This window comes from Periophthalmus magnuspinnatus, chromosome 11 (genome assembly GCF_009829125.3).
Source record: "Periophthalmus magnuspinnatus isolate fPerMag1 chromosome 11, fPerMag1.2.pri, whole genome shotgun sequence".
NCBI classification, from domain to species: domain Eukaryota; kingdom Metazoa; phylum Chordata; class Actinopteri; order Gobiiformes; family Gobiidae; genus Periophthalmus; species Periophthalmus magnuspinnatus.
Genome location: NC_047136.2, coordinates 24,558,764 through 24,584,534, shown reverse-complemented (window position 1 = coordinate 24,584,534; position 25,771 = coordinate 24,558,764). Strand labels below are relative to the sequence as shown.

Sequence of the window (25,771 nt, the reverse complement as noted above, 5' to 3'; positions counted from 1 at the left end):
CGTAGCCAAGCGCTTTCTGGATCGCGGACTTGGATCGTGCACCTCTTTTAGCGACTAATAACTCATAATTCCTTCACGGGACAGTTAGGAGCGTCGGAATTTCGCTTTTTTTTTTTTTTTTAAACCGAGACGTGGATGAGAGAGGGGGAGAAAGAGGAGGGGGAGAGAAGAAGCAGCAGCAGCAGCAGCGACAGAAGCAGAGGCAGGAGAATCCGCGGAGGAGTTTTGATGGAGTTGTTTCGTGTGGGACTGTAGACGAGTAGTTGTCGTTCGTGCGTAATCGTGTTTGTTTTGTTTTGTTTGTTTGTTTTGCTCGCGCGTGGACATGTTTGACTGCATGGACGTGCTGTCGGTGAGTCCAGGGCAGATGTTGGACTTCTACACCGCGTCCCCGTCCTCGTGTATGCTCCAGGAAAAGGCGCTGAAGGCTTGTATCAGCGGGCTGGCGTACCGCGAGTGGCACCACCGAAGGAGCGCGAACTGTAGGTCCCCCCTCCACCCCCCCCTCCTCAAGCACGCACGCACACAAACACACAAACACACGCGCATGCACTTTGTTTAGTTTGGGAATGCTGTTTGGAATATCATAAACCAGTCGCAAGTTACACTGAGGTTTGGTTTTTGTATGGAGTTTCAGCTTTTTCTGTTTTACGCACGGTTTTCAGCACTTTTCCCAGGCGAAACACAGACTATAATGCTTTGTTTTTAGTTGTTAATCACTATAGCAACTTCATTTTTCATCAGTTTGGAAAGTAATTCATTGTAATTGCTTGGGAGAGAAAGTATTGTGTCATGGGACAGGCTACTTTAGGCTCTACATAGATTTATTATGGTGTTTGCAAAATGTTTTATAAGGTGTGAAATGGCAACTTTGGAATGTTTTAGTTGTGAAGTGTGATTTTGGTTTGGTTTTGCATTTCATATTTATTAATAAAAGAAGACATGAGTCAGAATTATGCATTATTAGTTGCTGGAAAAAAGCATAGATAAGAGAAGAAAGAGTGGAGTTGGCATTGTATTACTAAAGTCACTGCTTTTTTAAAAAAAAAACAGCATTTAAAAAAAATCTTTTCTTTCAATATTTTGGGTTTTTTGGGAGTTAATGTTTTATTTTGCACTTGCATAATCCCTACATTTTAGAGTTTAAAGTAGTGAAAAACTTCCTTCATTAATGTCCAGATTGCATTGCAGAGTTGGTTTATTTTATTATTGTTTTTGACTGTTTCGAGAGTCGGGTTTTTCTGAGCGAATTTATGACATTATTTTGAAAATTTGTCTGAAAATTCTGCATTTTGTGTTTAAGTTTGGGCCCCTGAAGCCTTTTTTTGTGTTCTGGAAATGACAAATACACCAAAACCTTGTTGTGTTACAGCCGACTGACAAAAATAAATGTTTGAAGGAGTCAGAAGAATGTGGAATTTAGTGGAATTTCATGTTTTTGCCACGTGAGCCGTGTGTCCCTCTGTCTCTTTTATTTAGTTGGATTTATTTGCCCTATTTATTGCAACTTTAAGGTTTTATGTTTTTGCTTTTATTTAATCTGTTTTATCGTGTTTCGCACAATCACAGTTTTAGCAAGAATACCTTTTGTTGTCATCTCTGTTTTGATTGTTAACTGTACTATTTAAATACACTGGATTTGGAGAATATCAAGTGGTTTCATTACGTGAGCTTCTTATTTAGTATTTTGAAATTGCTCACTAAATATTTTGAGAAAGTAAAACTATTATGAGATGGATATAAGGCTGATTTAATATTTTTTGTTCTGTATAACCTTTTTATCTGAGAGCTGGCCTTTGTCCTGGCAGCCTTGTGCAATATACAGGAGTTAGTAAGAAATGTAATTGTACTTTGCGTAGTTATTTTTACATTATAATAATTCAGTTAATACATAAATGGAAAATGAGCTTTCAGTGAGACCAGGAAACAAACAGCGAAAGGATCGGATGTTTTATATTTTTAAAATTTTGTCCAAAATATTAGAAAGTATGAAATTGTGGGCTGTTGCTTGAAATTGCGTCTCTTATTTTTAGCCCACAACGGTACATTTGGTGGAATATTTTTTATCTCCCGCTTCTGTCTCATCATTTGGACTTTTTTTTAAATTTTTCTTTTCATGTCAGATCATAAAAAATTCAAATCAAAATATTCTCAAAAAAAAAAGAAAAAAAAAAAAAAAGCCAAATATATTATAAAAAAATAGTGTGTACCAGCACACACTCTGTGAAATAATAATAATTTAAAAAAAAAGATAAATTGTTGTGTATTTAGTCAAAACAGTCATAATAGTCCTACCCTGTCTCCACGAAATTATAATATCAAAGCGGAGGAATGCAGTGGTCATCATGGGGGCGCCTCCTCTGTCACATATGACACGAGACTGTGTGTGTTTCATTGTTTGTGTCTGCGTGTGTCAATGTGTGTCTGTGTGTGTGTGGATTGGGGGGCTCTGCCGAGTCACGACCGTCGGCCCTGACACTGATTCAGACAAATGACCTCCTCCTCTGACCCCCACCCCTCCCGTCTCACCCCGTCCCTCTCACACACAGGGGGCACGGCGCTGGGCAGTGTGTGCGGCTGATGGCTGAGTGGGTGGGTGCTTCAGTCTGGAGGTGGGAGAGAGGTGGAGGTGGAGGTGGAGGTGAACACAAGTTGAAGTTGAAGTTTCAGTGTTAGATACTGTGTTGCTTTTGTCATGTTGCACTCGGGGTTTTGCAGGTAATCAAATTTGAATCAAATTTGGATTGATTTCAAATAATCAGGGATAAACTTTGTGTATTTTTACTTTTTTGTGTGTTATTTTTATTTTTTTTAAATAGCAAAAAAACTATCCGAAATATAATCTTTTTTTTGTCTCAGTTTCATTAGAGTAGTTGTATTACTCATTATGAAAAATACACCCTGTATTTTATATATTTCTTCATAAAAACACAAATAGAGGCCTTTATAATCGTGCACATGCCTCTTAAATATGTCCCATTTTAGATTTTTCCTAAATTTTAGATTATTTTTAGTTACTAACAAAATTTATTCAAAATATAATCACTTCAATGTTGTTTACAGAAATATTTTTGTAAAAAGAAAAAAATTGGTAAAGTTAGTTTGTTTTTTCAACTTACGGAAACAAATCTAATCATGCTAATCAGTCTGTGGTTGACTTCTGTGTGTCTGTGTTATTATTAATGCTTTGTTTCCATAGCACACTTGAACGCACCGCGGCGTACTGCAGTCTTTGGCACTTGTTTCTGTTTGTGTTGACGTCGCCCCCCTGCTGCTGTCTTGTGATTTACTGTCATCTGATAACGCCTCGCTCCTCGGGAAGTGTTTGCTCAAGGGCACGCAGTCACAAGTGGCTCTTATCAGCGGCGGAGAGAGCGCACTGGGAGCTGCGACCTCTGACCAGAACTAAATAAATAAACAAGTAAAGAGTAAAGTAAAGGTTTTATTAAATATACAAAATTACAAATTTTATATATATATATATATATATATATATATATATATATATATACATACACACACACAACAATATGTAACATTTTAGCCAAAAAAAACAAAACAAGACAAAAACAAAAAAACAACAACACATAAAAGTTTTTTTTTTTCATTGTGTTTTTGCTCTAAAAAACACGAACAAAATGAGTGGGCTTGCATCTCCACAAACCTGACCCTTATTTGGCCCTGAGGAGTGCGCTCTTCTGCTTGTTTCTATGGAAATGTTCTTTCTTTGGCTATAATATTCCACAGTATGGCATAAAATGTATCTATCCCTATGGAGAATGTTCCAAAGTATGGTTTTAACTGTCTGTTTCCAGGGGCAGGTTTAGATTGCATGCCACCTCCAGAAAGTTCCATACTGTACCTTTAAATTGTACATTGTTAAACCAAATGTTTTTCCCTCACTTTATGGCTATTATATTTTATTTGAAAAAAATAAATAAAATAAACTGTATAAATTTGGCGATTAATGCTACAATTTCTAAAAATCAGTTGAAATATACTTGTTTGTTAACCATTTTTCGGGTGTGTCTGACCCGTGTGTGCAAAGAGCTTCAAGAGTCTGTTTATTTCCTGCAGAATAGTTTATTTGGTCTTATTCAAATATGTTGAGATAAAGTGTTTTTGATGATACTTTAGTTCAGACACTGCAGCGTCACAGTTTATTCACTTATAATGAGTGTGATGTAATGAGAGTGACCACACACACCTGCAGAGTGTCCTCAGCACCAGGGTCAGCGCCAGCTCTGGACTCAAGTTACACGACGATATCACAGTGTTATCGATATCACAGTGTTATCGATATATCTCAGTCTTATCGATATCATCACAGTTTTAACAATATCACAGTCTTATTGATATTGCAGCCTTAACGATATCGCAGTCTAATCGATATCGCAGCCTAATCGATATCGCAGTCTTATCGATATCATATTATATATCCATTATATGTAATCGTTGTTTTCAGCTTAAAAATTACATTGGATTGTTTTCTATACACAATTTTAAATTTTACCGGGCTTGCTTCTCCACAGATCTGACCTTAACTCGGCCAGGTGGTTTTTGTCTCCATGGAAACAAAGTAATAACATGGAGACAAAAAGCACCAGACCAATTTACATGTCAGATCTGTGGAGAGGCAAGCAGCTTACAGTAAGGAATTCTTTAGGTGGGTAGAGCAGCCAAAAACTGTAATCAAGTAGTGAAAGGAATGTTACTTTGAAATACTACTCCAGTAGAAGTACAAAGTAGTGGTAAGAGTAAAAAAGTATTGGGGAAAACTACTACTTAAGTAAAAGTAACTTAAGGAGTAACTGTAACATCTGATCTATAATTTAAAGTGAATGTAATTTAAAGATCAAAACATAAACTAATGCACAAAATTGGCTATTTTCAAAGAATACACAAAGTTACTCAAGTAAATTGAACTGAGTACAGTCCACCTCTGTTTAATAAACAGCCTCTTGCCCCTCCCCCAGTTTCCCTGCGTTAATCAGCCCACCTCACCCCAACGGCTCCTTGATCATTTTAAATCAGCGTCTAAGCAGAGAGAGGAGAGGGGAGCGGTCAGTGTGTTAGTCAGTGAGGCTAATTAACCCCCCGGAGGCCGATGGTGCAATTCCCCGTACGTACAGGAGAAAGACCGCTCCTCACTGGCCCCTCCGAAACACGCCGGCCAATCACACGGCAGCTTAGAGAGAGGCGCGGTCAGGAACAGGATGAGCAAGAGGCCAGGGGCATCCGGTGAGAGGAAGCAGGCGAGGTTAAAGGTCAAAGGTGGTCTACAGGGTCACATTCTGGGCAGTATGTCATGTTTAAGTGGATATGGGACTGTTGGGAATTTTAAAATGGTTGTTAGGAGAAATACTATTAGCAGTTGACATGGCAGCAGATCAATGCAATAAGTGTAGAGACACACTGTGATCATGTGGACTCAGGAAGTCAAAGATCTGTGGGGCTGAGAGTGAGACAGAGGGGGCAGGTGAGAGAGAGAGAAAGAGTGAGGGGGGACAGAGGAGAGATGAGAGTGAGAGAGAGGGGGCAGGTGAGAGTGAGAAAGAGTGAGGGGGGACAGGAGAGATGAGAGTGAGAGAGAGGGGGCAGGTGAGAGAGAGAAAGAGTGAGGGGGGACAGAGGAGAGATGAGAGTGAGAGGGAGGGGGCAGGTGAGAGAGAGAAAGAGTGAGGGGGGACAGAGAAGAGATGAGAGTGAGAGGGAGAGAGAGGGGGCAGGTGAAAGTGAGAGAGAGAGGGGAGGTGAGAGTGAGAGACAGAGGGGGCAGGTGAGAGTGAGAGAAAGAGAGAGGGGGGTGACAGGTGAGAGTGAGAGAGAGAGGAGGTGAGAGTGAGAGAGAAAAAGGGGGCAGGTGAGAGTGAGAAAGAGTGAAGGGGGACAGAGGAGAGATGAGAGTGAGAGAGAGGGGGGGCAGGTGAGAGTGAGAGGGGGACAGGTGAGAGGTGAGAGTGAGAAAGAGGGGTGTGAGAGAGAGAGGGGAGGGCAGGTGAGAGTGAGAGAGAGGGGCCAGGTGAGAGTGAAAGAAAGTGAGAGGGGGGGCAGGTAAGAGAGGGGGAGTGAGAGAAAGAGAGAGGGGGGGCAGCGGGACAGGTGAGAGAGGGAGGAAGAGAGAGGGGAGGGCAGGGGAGAGTGAGAGAAAGAGAGAGGGGGGGGTGAGAGGTGAGAGTGAGAGAGAGAGAGAGAGAGAGAGAGAGAGGGGAGGGCAGGTGAGAGTGAGAGAGAGAGGGCAGGTGAGAGCGAGAGAAAGAGAGAGAGGGGGGATGAGAGGTGAGAGTGAGAGAGAGAGAGAGAGAGAGGGGTGGGCAGGTGAGAGTGAGAGAGGGGAGGTGCGAGTGAGAGGGGAGGGGGGTGAGAGTGTGAGAGAGAGGGGACAGGTGAGAGTGAGAGAAAGTGAGGGGGGGGGGACAGGTGAGAGCTGAGAGAGGGGAAGTGAGAGTGAGAGAAAGAGAGAGAGAGGGGGGTGCAGGGGGGACAGGTGAGAGTGAGAGAGAGAGGGGAGGGGGGTGAGAGTGAGAGGGGGCAGGTGAGAGTTAGACGGAGGGCCATTTTAACACATTTCCTCTCTCAAAACCGTTCTTCCTTTAACTTCATGATAAAAAATAAAACTTGTTTATAAACAGCACAAAAATGTAACAGAGTGTCTGTTTAGGAACCAACAAGACAAAATAAAGATGATCAAAGAGTTAACTATTTACAAACAAAACTTCAAAGAAAAAGTTCAAAAGCCTGTAACATTACACAACAACAATCAAAGACTAAAAGCAATGAACAAAGAAAAGATTAAAGGAATCAACAGTAACACGAAAGCACATAAGAAGCAACCACATGTAAAGGTGTACTATGGAACTTTTCTGTTGAATGGTATGCTACCTGCCTGAAATTATTCACTGTATGGTATTTATGGTATTTATTTATTTTTCTCCATGGAAACTAGCAGACAACGTCATTAGGCCAAGTTACAGGTCAGATCTATGGAGGAGAATCTACTCTTAACAATGCATGAATGTATACGTCAGTGTATTTTTTAAGCAATAAAAACACCTATAATTGAATAAATAAAGATAAAGCCTTACTATGGAACATCTCAATCAAAGCATCAAAGCAGTATCATATCCATATTAGCAACAGTGGCTCAGTTGGTAGAGCATCGGTGGTTCAAATCCTGGTCTTGACATAAGCATCATTGATCAGACCCACAGGTTTGACGGTGCCAATGCTGTCGTCGTGTCCTTGGGCAAGACACTTAACCCACCTTGTACACTGGTGTATGAATGGGGCAATTTTAAAATAATAAAAATAAAATGAAAATAAAATCTGAAAAGTAACCTCATAAATGCCCTAATAGTGGCAGTATAACACTCTGAGCGTCCTATTCTGCAGTCGAGCACATTTTTGGTCTCATTTCAAGCGTTTTTTCAAGTGCTGCTAAATATTAAATTGACTGTTCTGTCTGCCAGTGATGAACTCATTACTGTAGCTGAGGCTCCGCTGCTTCACTAATTAAAAAATCATTTTCAAAACTCAATTTGGGTCAAGGCAAAGCAGATTTATTCTCTTGCTTCAGCTAAGACCCGGCTTAGTAAACCAGTGGACCAGAGCGTTAGTAACGGGCAGGACTTGGGCGTGTTATGATTTCTGAATTAGAATTGAAGGAACAGAATTTTAAAAAGCTGCTTCTGTGATGATGTCCTAGAACTAACTCCAGTGTTGAACCATGACAAAAACAACTGTCACATGGAGTCCACATGGTTCGCATCCAACAACTTCTCCGAAAGGATTATAATATTTTCCGTTCCTGGCAGTTGCTTCCTTACAGTTCTCATCCAACAAAGTGCCTTTTAAAATGTATACGCAGTAATATTTAGCTATTTATTTTACTTAAAAAAATACTTTGAAAAAATCTCTATGGTAAATCGTTTTCTTGAGCTAAAAGGAATAAATGTCACGTATATGCCCTTTAAGCGGCTAAATATGCTTGTAATTGACTTGTCAGTTTGCTTAATGGATATGGGGGCACAGTGGTTAGTCTTGTCGCCGCACAAGGAGAAGGTCACTGGTTCTATTCCCAAACCAGGTGTTTCTGTGTGGAGGCTGCGTGTTCTCCCTGTGTCTCAAAGGGTTTCTCCAACCTTAAATATGTAAGAGAATGTATGTAAAATATATAAGAAAGGAGTCGTTTAGCCCCAGAGACAAGTCTAGGTTAAAGGTGCAGTACCTACATTTTTCTCGTGTAAAATTTAAAGGAGCCACGCTATTTTCTGATCTATGTTATATCTACTGTATGTTGTTTTCTCATCACAAACAGACCTGGAGTTGTGTTTTGTTTCATTCACACACAAACCCTGCATATTTAGGCGAACTAAAAACACTCTGTTCCACCTTGTGATGTCATCATGTGGTAATACAGGAAGTGCTCCATTGTGTTTTTAAACTCCATACACCTCCACTTGAATCTTTTGAATAATTTCAGCCCTGGAATTGCTTATTTGTACTGAAGAAAAGGTAAAAGTTGATGTTAACTTGAAAACTACCGCGTCATGACATTTTGCGCTTTGTAGATGCAAACAGACTAATAATAAAGTGTTACTCAAACATGTGTGAATGAAACAAAACACAACTCCTGGTCTGTTTTTGAGGAGGTAACAGCATTACAACATGCATCAAAGCTCAGAAGAGTCAATTTTATGTACCATATTTTCCGCACTATAAGGCGCACCTAAAAGCCTTTAATTTTCTCAAAAACCCACAGTGCGCCTTATAATCCGATGCACCTTATATATGGATCAATATTGGTCAGTTATGACACCCGTAGTCAGGAGGCGTCGCTGAAGTAATAGCGGTAATAACCCTTTAAGGACTGAGCACACTATGGGCCAGTATAGCTCACCTAGACCTAGACTTTTATTCTTTTTTAGCCATAAAAATCATGTTAAACGAAGTATCAGAATTTACTGCATTTTTTCTCACAACTACTTCTATTTTACACATCCATCCGTATTTTTTCTTTTATGCATCGAATAAATGACTGGGAAAATCCCCACAGTCCCCACGCTCTCATTCGTCACCTTCAGGACAACAGAGGCAGATTACCGTAATGACGGTAAACTATTTAGATAGCCCCGTGTCTCCACTTTAAGACGCCGTTTGAATTTACATGAGAGCACGACTGGGCGCGGAGTTACGCTGCTGGAAAGTCCGCAACCGCGAATCTAACGGCGACGATAGGATCCGACGCTATAGGGATAATGGGGAGACGAGGAGACAGCGCCGGGCGACATACGCCACGATCTGCCAATGGATCGCGGATGCCTGGGCTGATATATCAGTCTCAACTGTGGTCCGAGTTCATGAAGGCAGGAATTGTCACTGAACTGTTTAGACAACAGCAGCGACACGGATAATGGCGATTTTGAGGAGATGGAATCGAGCACTTTGAATGAGCTCGACCAACTGTTCAACTCAGACACTGAAGAGGAAGAACTCGACGGATTCGTGAATGAGGAATCAACTGAAAATTGAGCTTTACATGTTTCTTTCACGTGTTTACAACTAAACAAGGCTGGGAGATATTGTGAATATGGACATTAACGTTTGAACAACATTAAGTTATTGTTATTGCTTTGCACTATTTCGAGAGTTACTATATTGTGAATGCATTAACTTGTTTTGTGAGTGAACAAAGTTTTCAGAACATTTTTTTTTTTATTCTATTAATAAAGTTTGACTTATCTGTTTTGGTGACATTCCCTTTAGTGCAGCTCCATCTCGTAGATGCATAACACAACCCCAGATACTACAGTATTTTATATTCTATGCGCCTTATAATGCGGTGCGGCCTATGTATGAAATTTGTTTTAAAATAGGCCATTCACTGAAGGTGCGCCTTATACTCTGATGCGCCTTATAGTGCAGAAAATACGGTAATACAGGACCTTTAGCGTAAGAAGTCCACCCTGGTTCGCCATCTGAAAAAGCCGTTCTAAAGGTTTTGTGAGAACTTTAGGGAAATGTGAAACTATAAGAACAGCTTAAAGGCGATGCACCAGATTTTTACTGTATTAAAAACATGAAACGTTCCAGTGGTCAAAAGTTATTCCTCACTTACCTTATGCATTACGAATGTTCTAATTATTCACGATGATGAGTTTATAAGCTTGCTTCACAACATTCAGAAGCCAGAGTGGAGTTTGGCCATCATAGTAATGCTAACCGTGCACCAGGCTTACTTCTTGGCTTCCCAACGATAAAAACGCTTTATAATTACACTCACTCATGACTGAAAGGTTTTTATTCTGCACTTTTCTCCTTTAATGTTGATCTTATAATGATTATTTGTGATCATTTATGTTTCGATTTGTTGAACTGTGATTTTAATGTCTTTTTTTATTCTGTAAACTTCAAACTTCACTTTGAATTACCTTGTGTATGAATTGCGCTGTACAAATAAACTTTCCTTGCCTCCGACAGCGCACAGCGGATTCATTTTGATCCTGCTTTAATATCACAAAACGTATAATTTAATATATCTGTACTGGGACAAGACAAAAATCTCCTCTCTCTGCTCCCTCGCCTATAGAAGCTTGTCAAACCCTATAGTTATTTTATTATCTCACATCAATCCTGATTTAAAATAACATTATTCCAGAACTGACTTTGGGGAGCCATTTTTCTTTATCGCTCCTTCAAACGTCTATACACGCCCCTGATGGATTTGACTGTATTCCACTGTACTCCTGTTAAATGTGAAACAGCTTCTCCCATCCATCTCTGTCTGTCCTAAGCGTCCGATCTTTCTTGACAAATCGTGGAAAGATTTCAGCATTTTGATTGAAAGCAGGTCTGGGTTTGTGGGGTTACATGGTTGCAGAGGTAGCCGGGTTGGAGCGCGCTCGCTGGACTCTGGGTGAACTTTGGAGCGTGGGGCCTAGCGCATGGGAGCGGCAGAACCTCCAGACTGGGGCAATATGGGGTAATCCCGCCAGGACCTAGAGTTCAAATCCTCAATGCTTCATCTGCACATAAATATACACAGGTAGAGGCTAGCGGCTATCAGTTTAAATGGAAGTTTGAAGTCCAATTGCAGCGTGATTAGAGTTATACATGTTTTTTTTTTCATGTAATAAAGACGTATTTGAAGAATTCATTTGCAAAAACAGATAAGTGCCATTGAAAAAGTCATTAGAGGCTTGAGGTTTACTTTTAGCATCGCAGTATTTCCGAAAGACAAATCAAAATCTAATTCCACATTGCTAATATTTCTGTAAGATCGTAAAATAAACACACTTTCTGGCAATTTTTCAAACCGGAGATATGTTTTTGCTGCTGAACTCTTCATTTGTTTTGCCTCAGTACATATATATTTTATAAAAGCAGGTCTTAGAGTCAAAATGAGGCCGCTGTGTGCTGTCTGTGTCTAATCATAGCTGCAAACCTGGATGTAGTTGTTAGCATGCTAGTTGTTGTCTTTGGAAGTTATGAAACGTGCTTTTTAACTCACGCTTATAAAATCATGGAGAAAAGTTAGGATACTGGGAATGGATCGTGCTAACTATTTACAATGAACTATTTTGTGTTTTTAGAGGGGTCAGTATTTATCGTGGGTACTTTTTCTTTGCAGTAGTGCGAGATTTTTGGTTATTTTTTAGTACCGTGATAAGATTTGAGCTGTAGAAGTTTGAAAAAATAACGTCTATGGCTCATTATAGATACAGACAAATTACTTAAGTGTGACATTTAGAATAATTTTTTGGCGGATTATTCTGCTTCACGGTTTGGTTTTCAGTATTATCGTTTATCGTCTATATTTACTTCAGCAATATGTGTTATCGTGACAGTACTCGCGGTGACCCAGAGGTTGGCGGTGCAATTCCAGCTCCCACAGACTTATGAGTGACTTATATGTGGAATATAAGTCACACATAAGTCTGAGTATGTAATTTCACATCTTTGTTATGGTCACACTGACAACCGGGTTTTTTCTTCATTATTATGCATTTTTTGACATATACAGTGGTCCCTCGTTTATCGTGGGGTTTACGTTCTAAAAATAACCTGCGATAGGCAAAATCCATGAAGTAAAAAGCTTTATTTTTACATTTATTCTATATGTTTTGCAGTTGTCCCTCACCACACACTTTATACACTTTTCTCACAGAGGCATTAACATTTTCTCACATTTCTCTCTCGTTTAAACACTCTCAAAGTTCAAACCTTCATAGGCGCCTTTGTTGGTCCAGAATGTTTCATCAACATTGTGGGTTTTGTCGGGGAGAAAACTTGCAAACATACAGCACTTCAGAGTCACACTGCGATCCAACATCCTTCATTTTTATATTGAATAACTATCGACATTTTCATATGAGCTGATGCACAGTTGTAGTTTTGATTTACCCAAAGAAATATTAGGCAAATTCTTCTCTCAAATGTAAAATCAAGACTAATGAGGCGCTTTATGATGATAAGCTAATGACGCTAGCGATACTTGTGCTAGCTGAGATACACAAACATCATACTGTGTTCATAACATTCTCGGCAAGCCATTAACATCTGAAGCAAGTGACGGATCAAGTGGAAAAAGTTACACAATACGCTTTTAAGAGCAGCATGGTCTTACAGAAGCTAGCGCACCTTATGCCGCAACGCAAAAAGTTAGCAGGTGCGATTTCTGAACTGCCTTGGATGAAATAAACGCTAATCTTCTCAGCAAACATTAACATTTTGCTCGAGCTAACTGTTTATTGTCGCTAGCGGTCCCATTTTAACCCAACTGACTTTTTGGCTTTTGTAAACTCTGAAATTCAAAGCACTTGAACGCACCAAATCCAAACAAATTCTCAGTGTCTCATGAACGCACCAATAAACACTCAGTGTTATCCCCACAGCCTCAGGCCTCAGGAAATGCCTCTTTCTCTCCTCCTCCCTCTCTCACCTTTCTTGTCTTTCATCTTTTCTCCTCTCACGTTCTCACCTCTTCCTCCTCTCTTTCGCAATCTTTCTTTCTCCCTCTCCTCCTTCCCTCACTCTACATATCCACCCCTCTCTTACCCCTCCTGCCTCTCTCCATCTCTGTCTGTCCCCCTCATGTCCCCCTTCATTGTTCTCTTGCCCTCTTTTCCCTTTTTTCTCCCACTCCCTCACAACCCCCTCTCCATACCCTCCCACTTTCCCTCCTCTTTCCATCGCCCTCTCTCACCCCTCCATGCCATCTCCTTCTATTTATTTCTCTCAGCCCTTCTCTAGCTCCCCTTTTCTCTCCCCTTCCCCTGCTCTTCCTCTCTCTCCAGCTTTCACTCTCCAATTTTCTATCTGACTGTTATTCCCTCCCTCTCTCTATGTCTCACTCACAGTTTTTCTCTCTCTCTCACTGTTCCCCCCTCTCGCTATCTCTCTCTCACTGTGATTTCCTCTCTCTTTTATTCCCCCTCTCTATCTCTCTCTCACTACCTACCCTCTTTGTCTCTCTTTCACTGTTATTCCCTCTCTCTTTCTATTCTTACTCTCTCTCCATCCACCTCTCTCTCATTTTTTTCTCTCACTGTTACTTCTCTGGCTCGCTCTCTCACTAATATCCCCTCTCTCTCTTCCTCTCTCACTTTCTCCATCTTTCTCCCATTTTCTCTCAGTTATCCCTCCCTTTCTCTTTCTCTCTCTCTCCCTTTTCCCTCCCTCCCCCTCACCTTCTCTCCCTTTTTTCTCCAACTCTCTCTCTCCTCTCCTCTCTCTCCTTTCTCCTCTCCTCTCTCCTTTTCTCTCCTCTCCTCTCCTCTCCTCTCTCTCCTCTCCTCTCCTGTCTCTCCTCTCTATTCTCCTCTTCCCTCTCCCCTCCTCTCTCCTCTCCTCTCCTCTCTCTCACCTCTCCTGTCTCTCCTCTCCTCTCTCCTCTCTATTCTCCCCTCTCCTCTCCTCTGTCCTCTTTCCTCTCTTCTCTCCTCTCTCTCCTCCTCTCTCCTCTCCTCTCATCTCCTCTAACATCTCCTCTCCTCTCTCTCCTCTCCCCTCTCCTCTCCTCTCTCTCCTCCTCTCTCCTCTCCTCTAACATTTCCTCTCCTCTCTCCTCCTCTCCTCCCTCCTCTCCTCTCCTCTAACATCTCCTCTCTCTCCTCTCCTCTCCTCTCCTCCCTCCTCTCCTCTCCCCTTTCCTCTCCCCTCCCCTCTCCTCTCTTCTCTCTCCTCTCCTCTCTCTCCTCTCCTCCCTCCTCTCCTCTCCCCTTCCCTCTCCTCTCCTCTCCTCTTCTCTCTGGTGTAATTGCCGTCTTCCCTCTCTCACCTGTATATATGCTGGTGTCTTCGTGAGGACCAAATTGATTTGGGATGAAAATGAGGCGCTCCGGGTCGGGTTGTCGGGTTGGGATCTTTTTTATGAAGCAGCAGGATGGTGTTTTGTCCTCATTTCGGAGCGCCATGGCTGCGTCCAATCGCCCATGGACGCTCCGGGTTCTTAGCCATCTGTAGTCGGGAACAGTGAGGGCTGCAGTTTACCATATTCAAAACGACAGGACAAAATGTGAAATAAAAAGTGTTGCATGAAACAGTTTTGAAATACCTGGCGAAGGGCAATTTCACTAAAATTTTGACGTTTTGGGGTTTGGCTGGATAAAAGTTTGAATGGAACGACCAAAATGTCTCGAAGAATATTGTGTAAATGTTTTGAAAGTCATCAGCGTGGTTAAAATACGGCAATGTGGAGGAAACTTTTTAGCGACTTTTTCGTTATTACAACAAACTGATGTCGTTCAAACACAAAACAGAAGTCCTTATAACCTGTAATGACTAGTTTGTAATGAAAAAATATTCTAGTTTCGATGCAATACTTCTCTTAATACTTTCTTGTAATAACGAAAAAGTACAGAATGTTTAATCCACATTTGGCAGTTCTACGCTTCCATATCAAACACCCACTATACTACTTTTACTGCTCCTAATATAACTACTACTACTACTACTGTCTACTACTGTCCTACACTGTCACTAGTATAAATAAGAAAAATAAAGGCAATAAAACATTTACAAGATTGTTAGATTTATGTACATCAGGTAGTGGGATTGAACCAACAACCTTCCAGTTAATGAGCACACTTTCCACAAGCTAATATGGAAAAAAAAATCCGACTTGGCTATCTGATTTGGAGTACAGGGATCCCTCGCTATATCGTGGTTATGTTTGCAAGTTTTCTCCCCGACAAAACCCACAATGTCGCTGAAACGTTCTGCACCGACAAAGACGCCTACGAAGGTTTGAACTTTGAACTTTGAGAGTTTAAACAAGAGAGAAATGTGAGAAAATGTTAATGCCTGTGTGAGAAAAGTGTATAAAGTGTGTGGTGAGGGGTTTTACAGCATAAAACTGTAAAAAATAAAGCTGAAACTTCGCGGATTGTGCCTATTGTGGGTTATTTTTAGAATGTAACCCCCACAATAAACGAGGGACCACTGTATACTAAAGTCATAGAGCGTAAGACGTACTTTTTTCCCATGTCCACCAGACTTATCTCTACAGAATTCCCTTGCGCCGCTCCTGTCAGAATTCCGCTGTCACTGATCCAATAAGCAGGGCCCTTGCTCTGGTATTCCCCCTCCTCCCTCCCTTCATCTCTCCCTCCCTTTCTCTCTCTCTCCCTGTGTGTGCATCCCGCTTGACCCCGGACTCCAGGGTCGTATGGGGTCGTCCAGGGGTCACCGTCTCCCCTCCCTACCTCCTCCCCGCTCCCTGTCTGTCAGCAGCCTCTGTGTACTCGCAAGTGTGAGTCAACTCAACTTAATCGGGCAGAAAATGAAAAAAACGAGAAAAAAACCAAAACAATACAGGTATACAATGGAACCAAGGACCACCTACCTGTGCGGTTTACCCATAAAGCATTGCAGTTTATCATGTTGGCAGGGGGTAAGGAGCAGCCGGGAGTTTCGGATAGCTGGAATTGTTGTACAGCAATAACACGAATGCGGTGTTTTTATTGTATTTTTCCTTTTCGTGGATGTAAGTTAAAGTGAGCGACCACCTGGGAAGACTAATAAAAATGTCTGCCGTGGTCGGCTGCTTCTATCTATGGGAATGGGACACGGAGATAGCGGACGTTCAGTGGGATGTGGAAGAAGATTTTTTCATGTAGTAAAGTACGTTTGAGGGCTGTATGCTGTCTGTATCTAAGTATAAAGCGTTTTTATCGTCCGCAAACCGGGAACGGAGCCCGGTGAGCTGTTAGCATGCTAGTTATTGTATTGGTATAGCATTTCTGTGACGTCAAAGTTGTGAAAAGCGCTTATTAACTCATCACGGGAGATAATTATCATGTCCTTCCACCTAACAAACCCACAACCCACAACTGCCTGAATCATACAACTCAAATGCACACACACACATGCACAAACACACACACATACGCACACTCATACACTAAAATGCATGAGGCTAAATACAGATTAGGATGCTCAGAATGTAAAGTAAAGTAAATGAGGAATAAGTTTGGATCACAGCAAATCATTTAAAATATACTACTGTGTTTTTTGGACTATATGTTGCTCTGGAGTATAAGTCGCACCAGCCAAAAAATGCATAATAATGAAGAAAAAAACATATATAAGTCGCACTGGACTATAAGTCGCATTTTGGGGGAAATTTATTTTACAAAATCTGAGACCAAAAACAGACATTTTATCTAAAGAAAAAAAACAATAACATGTGGAACAACAGGCTGAATATCAGTACATCACGCTAACGTAACACATTTATATTTATTCAGCGACATGAAGCACAGACAGAACTGAACACGTGTCTGGTTTGTTAACGTAAGATATTAACAGTTAATCAGATAAATAAAGCAGAAAAAACAAGCAACAAGTTTACTCTGGGTCTCACTCCAAATCACACCACTTCCTCTTCTGCGTGCGTCATCAGTCTCAGCAGAATACAATTTTCTTTTAGGAGGCATTTTTGTTCAGTCTTTCTCAGATGTCTTTTAAATTACTGTAATGTTGAAATGGACCATTTTTGATGGTACAGGAGTAGTACACACTGGGCCTAGAGTCTACAGTGTCCTGGTGCAGTTCTCAGTGTGACAATAACGAAGATGTAAAATTATATATTTGATTAATTTCACATATAAGTCGCACCCTCAGACAAACTATGAAAAATAGTTATGAAAAATAGTGCAACTTATAGTCTGGAAAATATGGTAGTTTGTGTTTTTTCATGTTTTTAAGACAGTAGAGTATTAGTTTCTATATTTTAATATTTACAGGCCTTTCTAGTTTTAATGAGGCGATATGGCTCTATGGGCTGTTAACATTACATATTTAAATCACCAAATCACCACCTTTTATTGTTTTGTAAATGCTATATCTGCTGAAATCAATGTATTAAAACTTTCATTCTGTTTCAGTTTCGCTCTGAGTCTCCCCTCCCTTTGCTCTGAGTCACTCCCGCTTCAGAGCATAGCACAACACAATCAGTGTGCATCACATCAGATTTGTGAAGTTGTACTGTATTGTTTTGTGTCCTGCTTTTGTATCTTGACAAAGCTCGACAAAATCTTACAGCTAACCGTAAGGATGGTTCAAATATGGCCCAAGAGAGATCGCTAGATTATTCAAACATGTATGGATGACTTATAAAACCACTTCAGGCATGTTTTTGATGAGGGAACATCATTATATCATAGCAGAAAACTCCAAAAGGTCAATTTTGCATAAGTTAAGTAGAACCTTTAAAGATATACTCTGTTACTTTTTTTTGGTGTCTTCACGCTTTGCTCTGAATGTTGAAACAAACACTTGAACCATGTTTTTGCACAGTTTTTTATCTGAAGAACGTCTCCCACACTGCTGTGATAATTATACGCACTGAAAAGGGAAAAAATGAATAAACGTGTTTCTATAGTAACAGATTGTTTAAAGATCACAAAAATATAATTAATTATAACAACAAATGAATTATTAAATATAATTTGTTGAAGAAAAGCATGTTTGTGGTTGAGTGGTTTATTTTGCATTGTATTATCCATATTTATGAAAACATGTATGTTTTTGTGTATCATTTCAGGCCTTGCTGACATGGCATGACAATATAAAAATGTGACCGTGACCATTTGCCATTCGCCATGTTTTTTTTTTACTACGTTAAGTATTGGCACTGGTATCGGCACTGGTATCGGTTCATATTGGGTATCGGAAGAGACTTAAAGCCATAGTACTGAAAACAGAACTGCAAAATGTGATTCTGGATCAGCACATGACAGATTTTTGTGGAATAAATGAGCAACGCAGTAAAATCTGTTTATCTGAGGCGAGGCGTTTATCTATATGAGTCTGGCCTGAGACACGTAGAAGAAGGTCGGGAGTTCCTGCATAGTGAATACCTATAGGTTTCAGAATGATGAAAAAATATAACTTGCTATAGAAAAAATAAAACCAAATGTTATATCTTTTGAATGGGAAAAAGTCCTCATAATGTCCCAGAACAGGAAAACTCTTGGAGACAACCGGTCTGGATCCTAATACACTATAAACAATATATAAAAGAAAGGGTATTTTACTTTATTTTACTATAGTACACTTCACTCCTCCTTCAGAGCTCCATCACAACGCAATGAGCGTGCATCCCGCTAATGAAACTACTGCACATCACATCAAGTTTGTGAAGTTGTAGTGTACAGTTTTGCATCACGTTTTTGTATATTTATGGAGAATTGTCGCGTGGGAGCATGGGTGACGTAGACTTACGGACGGCGAATTGCACAGAATTTTACTGCTAACTGTAAGAAGGGTTCAAATACAGCCTGATAGAGATCGCTAAATTACTCAAACGTGCATGGAAGACATCTAAAACCACTTCAGACATGTTTTTGATGAGAGAACAACTTTACAACATGGTACAAAGCTACTAAAAGTGATTTTGAACGGTACATCTTTTAATATTTGTCATTGTAAATAGCACTTTTTGATTTCTTTTATTAAACATTTTGAAAATTGTTTAAAAAACAAACAAACTTCTATAACCAGAAGTGTTGCTCATTTTCTCCTCTTAACCCCGCAAAATTGAAAACTTTTAATTTCGTCTGCACTTGACATGAACAGCAAGCCGAAGTTGAGTGCTCATTGGTTATCTAACGTTACTTATTACAGCTTATTCATTGTATTTTTAAATATATTTTTTTGACATTTTCAAAACGTGTTACAAAACCGGGCCTCTTTGCACTTGCTTATTCCATTTCAGCTAAAAAACACTCAGGACTTAACGTTTCCTAGCATAGCACCATTACGTCAACCTCCGACTACTTTACAATTCTGCAAAAGTTTTGGTTGCGCAACGTCTGGCCAACGTGACTCATCTTTTTTTTTTTTCCACAAACTTCATCCAGTCAGATAAGAGGGAGTCAAATGCATTTCTTAGCATTCCAATTAACCTTCCAAGACACTTTTCCAGTTTGAAAATACAACTCCGGAACGCCAAGCTAAAAGTTCAAATAGGGTGAACGTAGCTGTAGATTAGATTGAAAAACCAGGTCAGCTAATTACAAAAATGTGCCCAAACATGAGTAATTGAGTTTACAGGGATGGAAAGAATGTAATCTAATCTAACAAAAGAAGGTATTGCAATGGTTGTTTTTGCTAGCGCGTGCGGGAGGTTGTGGGGTTGTCTTGGAGGTGCGTGTTTCCCGAGATTGGAAATGGTAAGTTCAAGGTGTAGCCTCAGAGTTGTTTTTTTTCTGAAGTTGTGTTTAAGTGAAGTTAAGAAATGTAAGAGAAAGAAGTTGTAAGAAAAGTTAGTAAGAGGTGAGAAGGTTGTTAAAAGAATGGCTGTATTTTAAAACCTTTCAAGAACGTGGATTAATAATGATATAATGTAATAATACAAACTCGTACAAAAGTTTAATTATTGTATTTTCCGTATAAGATTATAAGTCGCACCAGCTAAAAAATGCATAATAATGAGGAAAAAAACATATACAGTTGTTCCTCGCTATATTGTAGTTCATCTTTCTTGGTCTCGCAGTTTCGCAGATTTTTTCACTGCAATTTTACATGTGTTTTTCCAGTGTGTGATCGTGCATTGTGTTCTGCGTCCTGATTGGCTGTTGGACTGTAGACCATTGTCTATCAGTCTCCTCCGTGCCGTGTCTCCTGTACAGTACAGAATGTGAAGTGCTGTATGTTTGTATGTTTGTGAAGTCTGAAGTGCTGTATGTTTGCAAGTTTTCTCATTGACAAAACCCACAATGTTAATGAAACGTTCTGTGCCGACAAATTTGAGAAACACTTTGGACTTAAGTGTTTCTTTGCACAGAGAGGCGCCTCTGCGGATACCGCTGGAGCAGAGGCACGAGAACAACACATTTATTGGAATCAATTGAAAATCAAGGAAGAGGGATATAATCTACGAAAGTTTGAACTTTGAGAGTGTTTAAACAAGACAGAAATATAAGAAAATGTTAATGCCTGTGTGTGAAAAGTGTATAAAGTGTGTGGTGAGGGGTTTTACAGCTGCAAAACATATAGAATAATTGGAAAAAATAAAGCTGACAACTTCACGGATTTTGCCTATTGTGGACTATTTTTAGAACATAAGTCCCGCGATAAACGAGGGGCCGCTGTATTTCACATATAAGTCGCATCTGAGTATAAGTCCTACCCCTGGCCAAACTCTGAATAAAAGTGCGACTTATAGTCCAGAAAATACGGTACCTTTGAACTAGTTTTAAATGGGATACAATATACTGTAATAAGTTGGGTAAATATGGAGATAACTTTTACTTTCCTAGAGTTGGTAAATGGTCACATTTTTATATAGCGCTTTTCCACCTTTAAGGCCTCAAAGCACTTTACACAGACAATTGGGGTGAGGTGGGTGAAGTGTCTTGCCCAAGGACACAACAACACCATTCATCTGTGGGAGCTGGGACCATTCATCTGTGGGAGCACCAACCTGTGGGTCAGTGGATCCGACCGCTCGACCTGTCACGATAACACAACTTGAAGTGCAATACATTGCTGAAGTAAATAACACAAAAACAAAACATGAGCTGAAGTCACTAAATAACAGAATGCAACACTTCACACAGTAATTTGTCTGAATCTATAATGAGTCATAGAAGTTATTTTGTTCAACCCTCTACTGCTCAAATCTTATTATGGCACTAAAAATAACCAAAAATATCCCACTACTGCAAAGAAAAAGTACCCACGATAAATATTGACCCCTCTAAAATATACTGTTCCATTTATCATATACTGAATGATAAGTCGATATTTTTTTTATCGTGATGGGATCACTGACCACTCAACTGATGATGTTTATGTCGAGAGTGGAATTTGAACCCCCAACCTTCAGATCAGTGAACAAACAATCTACCAGCTGAGTTACATTATTATATTCTGTTCCAGTTCGTCTCAGTTTTTAAGAATTTTATTATTAATTTTGAGTACATTTCTTATAAGTACATCTGTAAATTGGTTGATGATGCAGGAGAAAGACGAAGGTGTGGAGTCAGCTAGTTTAGGGCGTGAAATGTGAGTTTAATCTACCTTTCTTACATATCGTTAGCCTCGTTGCATAATGACCCAAGTCGTTTTCAAGATTTTTGGGAATATTGAAAAAAGCACTTTTTATGAAATGGTTGAATATGTTTCTGATTACACTGTCATGGAGTCTTCTGTTAGAGTTTTCAGTTTTCAGTATATAAAGTTAAAAACATGCAGACATATTGTATAAGAGAAATATGCACAAAAGTTCTTTTTTTCTCATTGTAGACTAAACCTTTGTCGATTTTGTTTTAAAGAAAAAGAGACTTTCGACTGATTATGAAGTGCCTCATTTATGTTGCAGAACAATCAGAGTGGAGAAGTTGATCTATTTAAAACACACATTGATTTGACTTAAACTTTAAGTTAAATAAATGTGAGCAGGAGCTGAGAGCTGCAGTATCAGGATTCAAACCACGCTTTGTAAAGCTGTGCACTGCAAAACATGCTCATTGTAGCCTTTAATCCTGACTTCCTCATTTTGATAAAGAAAAAAAACAACAAAACAAAAAAAAAAAACAAAACAAAAAAAAAAACAGGACAAATTTTGTATTAATTTTTGGCTTGTAAATGTTACTGATCTATTAATTTATTATTTTATTTGAATGTTTTAATTTGATACTTATTTAATTTTAATGCATTAATTTGATATTTATTTTATTTATATCAAATTGATCAGTTGGTTAAAAATGTGTATAATTTAAATAAGGATTCATTTTTTTATGTGTTTCAGGGAAATCGATGCATTTTACATATTTTCTCTTACACATTAAAAAACAATGTTACTAAAGTAATTTTTTGTTGTAAGTTGATCTATAGTTCTTTCTCTTTTTGTTTTTGTTCTGTTGTTATGTAGTACTTATAACAATTTTATAGACAAATTGTACTAATATAGTTGCAGTGGAGAATCAGTGACTTAAAGGGATGAGTTGGTAATGACATAATTTATTTTTTAGGCTCAACATTTCATTTTTATGTAACCAAAATCGAAGAATATACATCCAATTTAACCCACAGATGTACATTTTAGATATGGATGGACTAAATACAACAACAATTAACAACTATTTCTACCAACATGCTAACCTTATATGTTGTTTTTTTTGTTTTTGTTTTTTTGTGCAGCCATTGAGACCCAGAGCAGCAGTTCGGAGGAGTTGGTCCCCAGCCCCCCATCTCCTCCGCCCCCTCCCCGAGTCTACAAACCCTGCTTCGTGTGCCAGGACAAGTCCTCCGGATACCACTATGGAGTCAGCGCCTGCGAGGGCTGCAAGGTACGGATCGCTCGGGAATCGCACTCGCAACTTGTCAACCTGTCGCTGCCTTCTGTGTGGCTGCTATTGGTTTGATATAAGACAGAGTAAAGCAAAGGAAAGGAGTTGGGGTTGCTGATAGTGGTGAAGAGAAGATGATAGGCTGAGGATTCTGCTGCTGCGGTGGTGACAGAGGGAGGGGGGACCAGACTGATATTCTTCTGGATGAAAAATACACAGATATCACTCTCGACTTGCCAGACGGGTTGAACGGTGAAGGTAACAGGCTGTGATTGTCTGACAGCGGCACAAAAAGCGACAAAAGAGTTTTAGACGAGCTGAGAAGTTGATGCTTCTGGCTCAAGTTGTATTAAAGTAGTGGGAGTGCCCTTGAGCAAGACACTCAATCCTTGTTTTTAGCATTTGTGTGACGGTTTGTTTGGATGATGAGCTTTAGGGAAGTTTGACATTTATAATAGATGTGGGTATATAGAAAAAGAAGTATCATTACCGCTAAGAAGAAGTATAAAAAAGTACTTCATTAATGTGTCATACTGTATATACTGCAGTACTGAGTTACTGCTTGGATGCAAATTTTGGTTTGACACAACAATACTCTATTTTGGACTCTCAAACTAACCAATAGAGAAAAAAAATGGATCTGTCTTTGTATTATGTGTTGTAAAGTTTTGTCCATTTAACACAATTTAATTTTTCTTTCACGATCTATGTATTAGAAAAAAATAAAATAAAATGTTTAGTATCTTCTCACATACTCAGCATAAAACTTTTCCTACTTACTCAACAGGATGAATAACCAAAAATCTATATTAAAGTAAAAGTAGACAGTGAGCAAGTATAACTCATGGAAAATGTTGCAAAAATATATTGTTTAGTTTATTTAAATGTTGGCTTTTGTGTGCTATTTTTGATTTTATTTTTGATTTTATTTTCCCCGTCGGTCTGATTATCCATCGGCGCGTTGGCTGTCAGCGTTGGTGATGTGTTTTGACAGGCCTCACACTGTATTGTCATGTGGACAGTGATACACCAGCCCAGAGAATTCTGATTACCTGCTCCATATTTATTTGTCCGCCTGTCAGTCCAGTCTGTGGGTTTAGGAACTTTCTTCATAGGAAGTAGAGAAAGAGTGAGTCATTTAAGAGCTGAAAGGATGAAAAGGTAAAGCTGTTTGTTAAAGGACATATTTTGCGCATCATTGAGGCTTTTTTTGAACACGTCAGTTTTGAGTTGCGTTATCAAGTTCAGATCTCATTGACCCGTCCATAAGACGTGTGTTTAGGATAGTTGCACATCCTGGTTAAGATTAAGATTCTATCCCACAAAAAAAACAAAAAAAACAACAGATTTTTGACATTTGTTGACAGTTCAGACTTTTATTACTTTATGTTTGTTATATTTTTATATTCAAACAGGTGTTAAATGTCTAGAGTCTATTCATAGTGGGACTTAACATGTAAACTCTGTCCACAACCAAATAGATTTTGATATTGATTTGGTTTTATTTAGAGTTGCTAAACTCCTCTCTCTCTCTCTCACATTCTCTTTCTCTCTTTTTTTGTGCTCCCTCTCCCTTTCTCTATCGTGCTCTCTCTCTTTCTCCCTTTCTCTTTTTCTCTCATTCTCTTGTTCTCTCTGTCGTGCTTTATCACTCTCTCTTCCTGCCATCCTCTCTCCCTCATTCTCTCTCTCTCATCATCTCTCTCATCCTCTCTCACTCTCTCATCGTCTTTTGCTCATCCTCTCTCTCTCATTCTGTCTCTCATCATCTCTCTCTCTTTCATCCTCTCTCATTCTCTCCCTCTCTCATTGTCTCTCTCTCATCATCTCTCATTCTCTTTCTCTCATCATCTCTCATTCTCTTTCTCTCATCATCTCTCATCATCTCTCTCATCCTCTCTCTTTCATCCTCTCTCATTTTCTCTCTCAACGTCTCTCTCTCATCCTCTCTCTCTTTCATCCTCTCTCTCATCCTCTCTCATTCTCTTTCTCTCTCAACGTCTCTCTCTCATCCTCTCTCTCTTTCATCCTCTCTCATTCTCTCTCATCATCTATCTCTCATCCTCTCTCTCTCTCTCTCATCCTCTCTCTTTCATCCTCTCTCTCTCATCCTCTCTCTTAAAACATCACAGAGTTTTGACATTTGTTCAGCTCAGACACTATTACTATTACTTGGACATTTAAATCACAGTGTTCATCTAAAATGACTTAAATGATTGTGGTTGAATCCTATAAATAAATAATAAAACTGGTGAATGAAGTAAGTTGATCAGTAATATGAGAATAAGCGACTAAAGATTGCTCAAACATGCATGAATGTGTAAATGGTGAAAGGAAACAGCTAAAACTTTTGATACGTAATAGGTCTGCTTTAACAAATGTTTATTAGCCTAGGTGGTTGTTAGCTACGGCAGTTAACTAAGCTAAATGCTGCTACATGTGGTAATGTTCTCTAATAAGGGCCTGATGTTACCAAAACAGGCTTTATGATACTGCCATTCTGTGTATACAAGCCCTGGATGTGTGTCTGTGTGTGTCTGTGTGTGTCGGTGTGTGTCTGTGTGTGTCTGTGTGTGTCTGTGTGTGTCGGTGTGTGTCTGTGTGTGTCTGTGTCTGTCTCTGTGTGTCTGTGAGTGTCTGTGTCTGTCTGTGTGAAAAGATTTTGTTTGGGTTATAGAAACACTGTACACAGCAGAGCAGACAGAATATGTCAGTCACCCATCACTCACACCACCACATTTTTACTGAAGTGTCTTGCCCAAGGACACTACAGTTTAATGAACTGGCTGTTATCACACCACCAACCCTCCACCACCTGACCACTCAGAAAACTCTACTGCTCCGAGTATCTGCCTCAGAGAAAACTCATATGCACAAAATTATTCATCTTGGTAACTCCTCTCGCTCTCTCTTTCTCCCTCTCTTTCTTTCTCTCTCCCTTTCTCTGACTTTCTCTCTATCTCTCTACCTCT

The 25,771-nt window shown here is 39.6% G+C and overlaps 1 protein-coding gene across 1 annotated transcript in view; it reads left to right on the top strand.

Annotated features, from left to right (window-relative positions):
• Positions 1-306: 306 nt before the first annotated feature.
• The window catches only part of LOC117378343 (retinoic acid receptor beta-like), a 102,232-nt gene continuing 76,767 nt past the window's right edge, over positions 307-25,771 (top strand). Inside the window, 2 exon segments of the mRNA XM_055225195.1 lie at positions 307-482; positions 22,651-22,799. Coding sequence (XP_055081170.1) covers positions 326-482; positions 22,651-22,799 — 306 coding nt within the window. The 5' untranslated portion in view covers positions 307-325.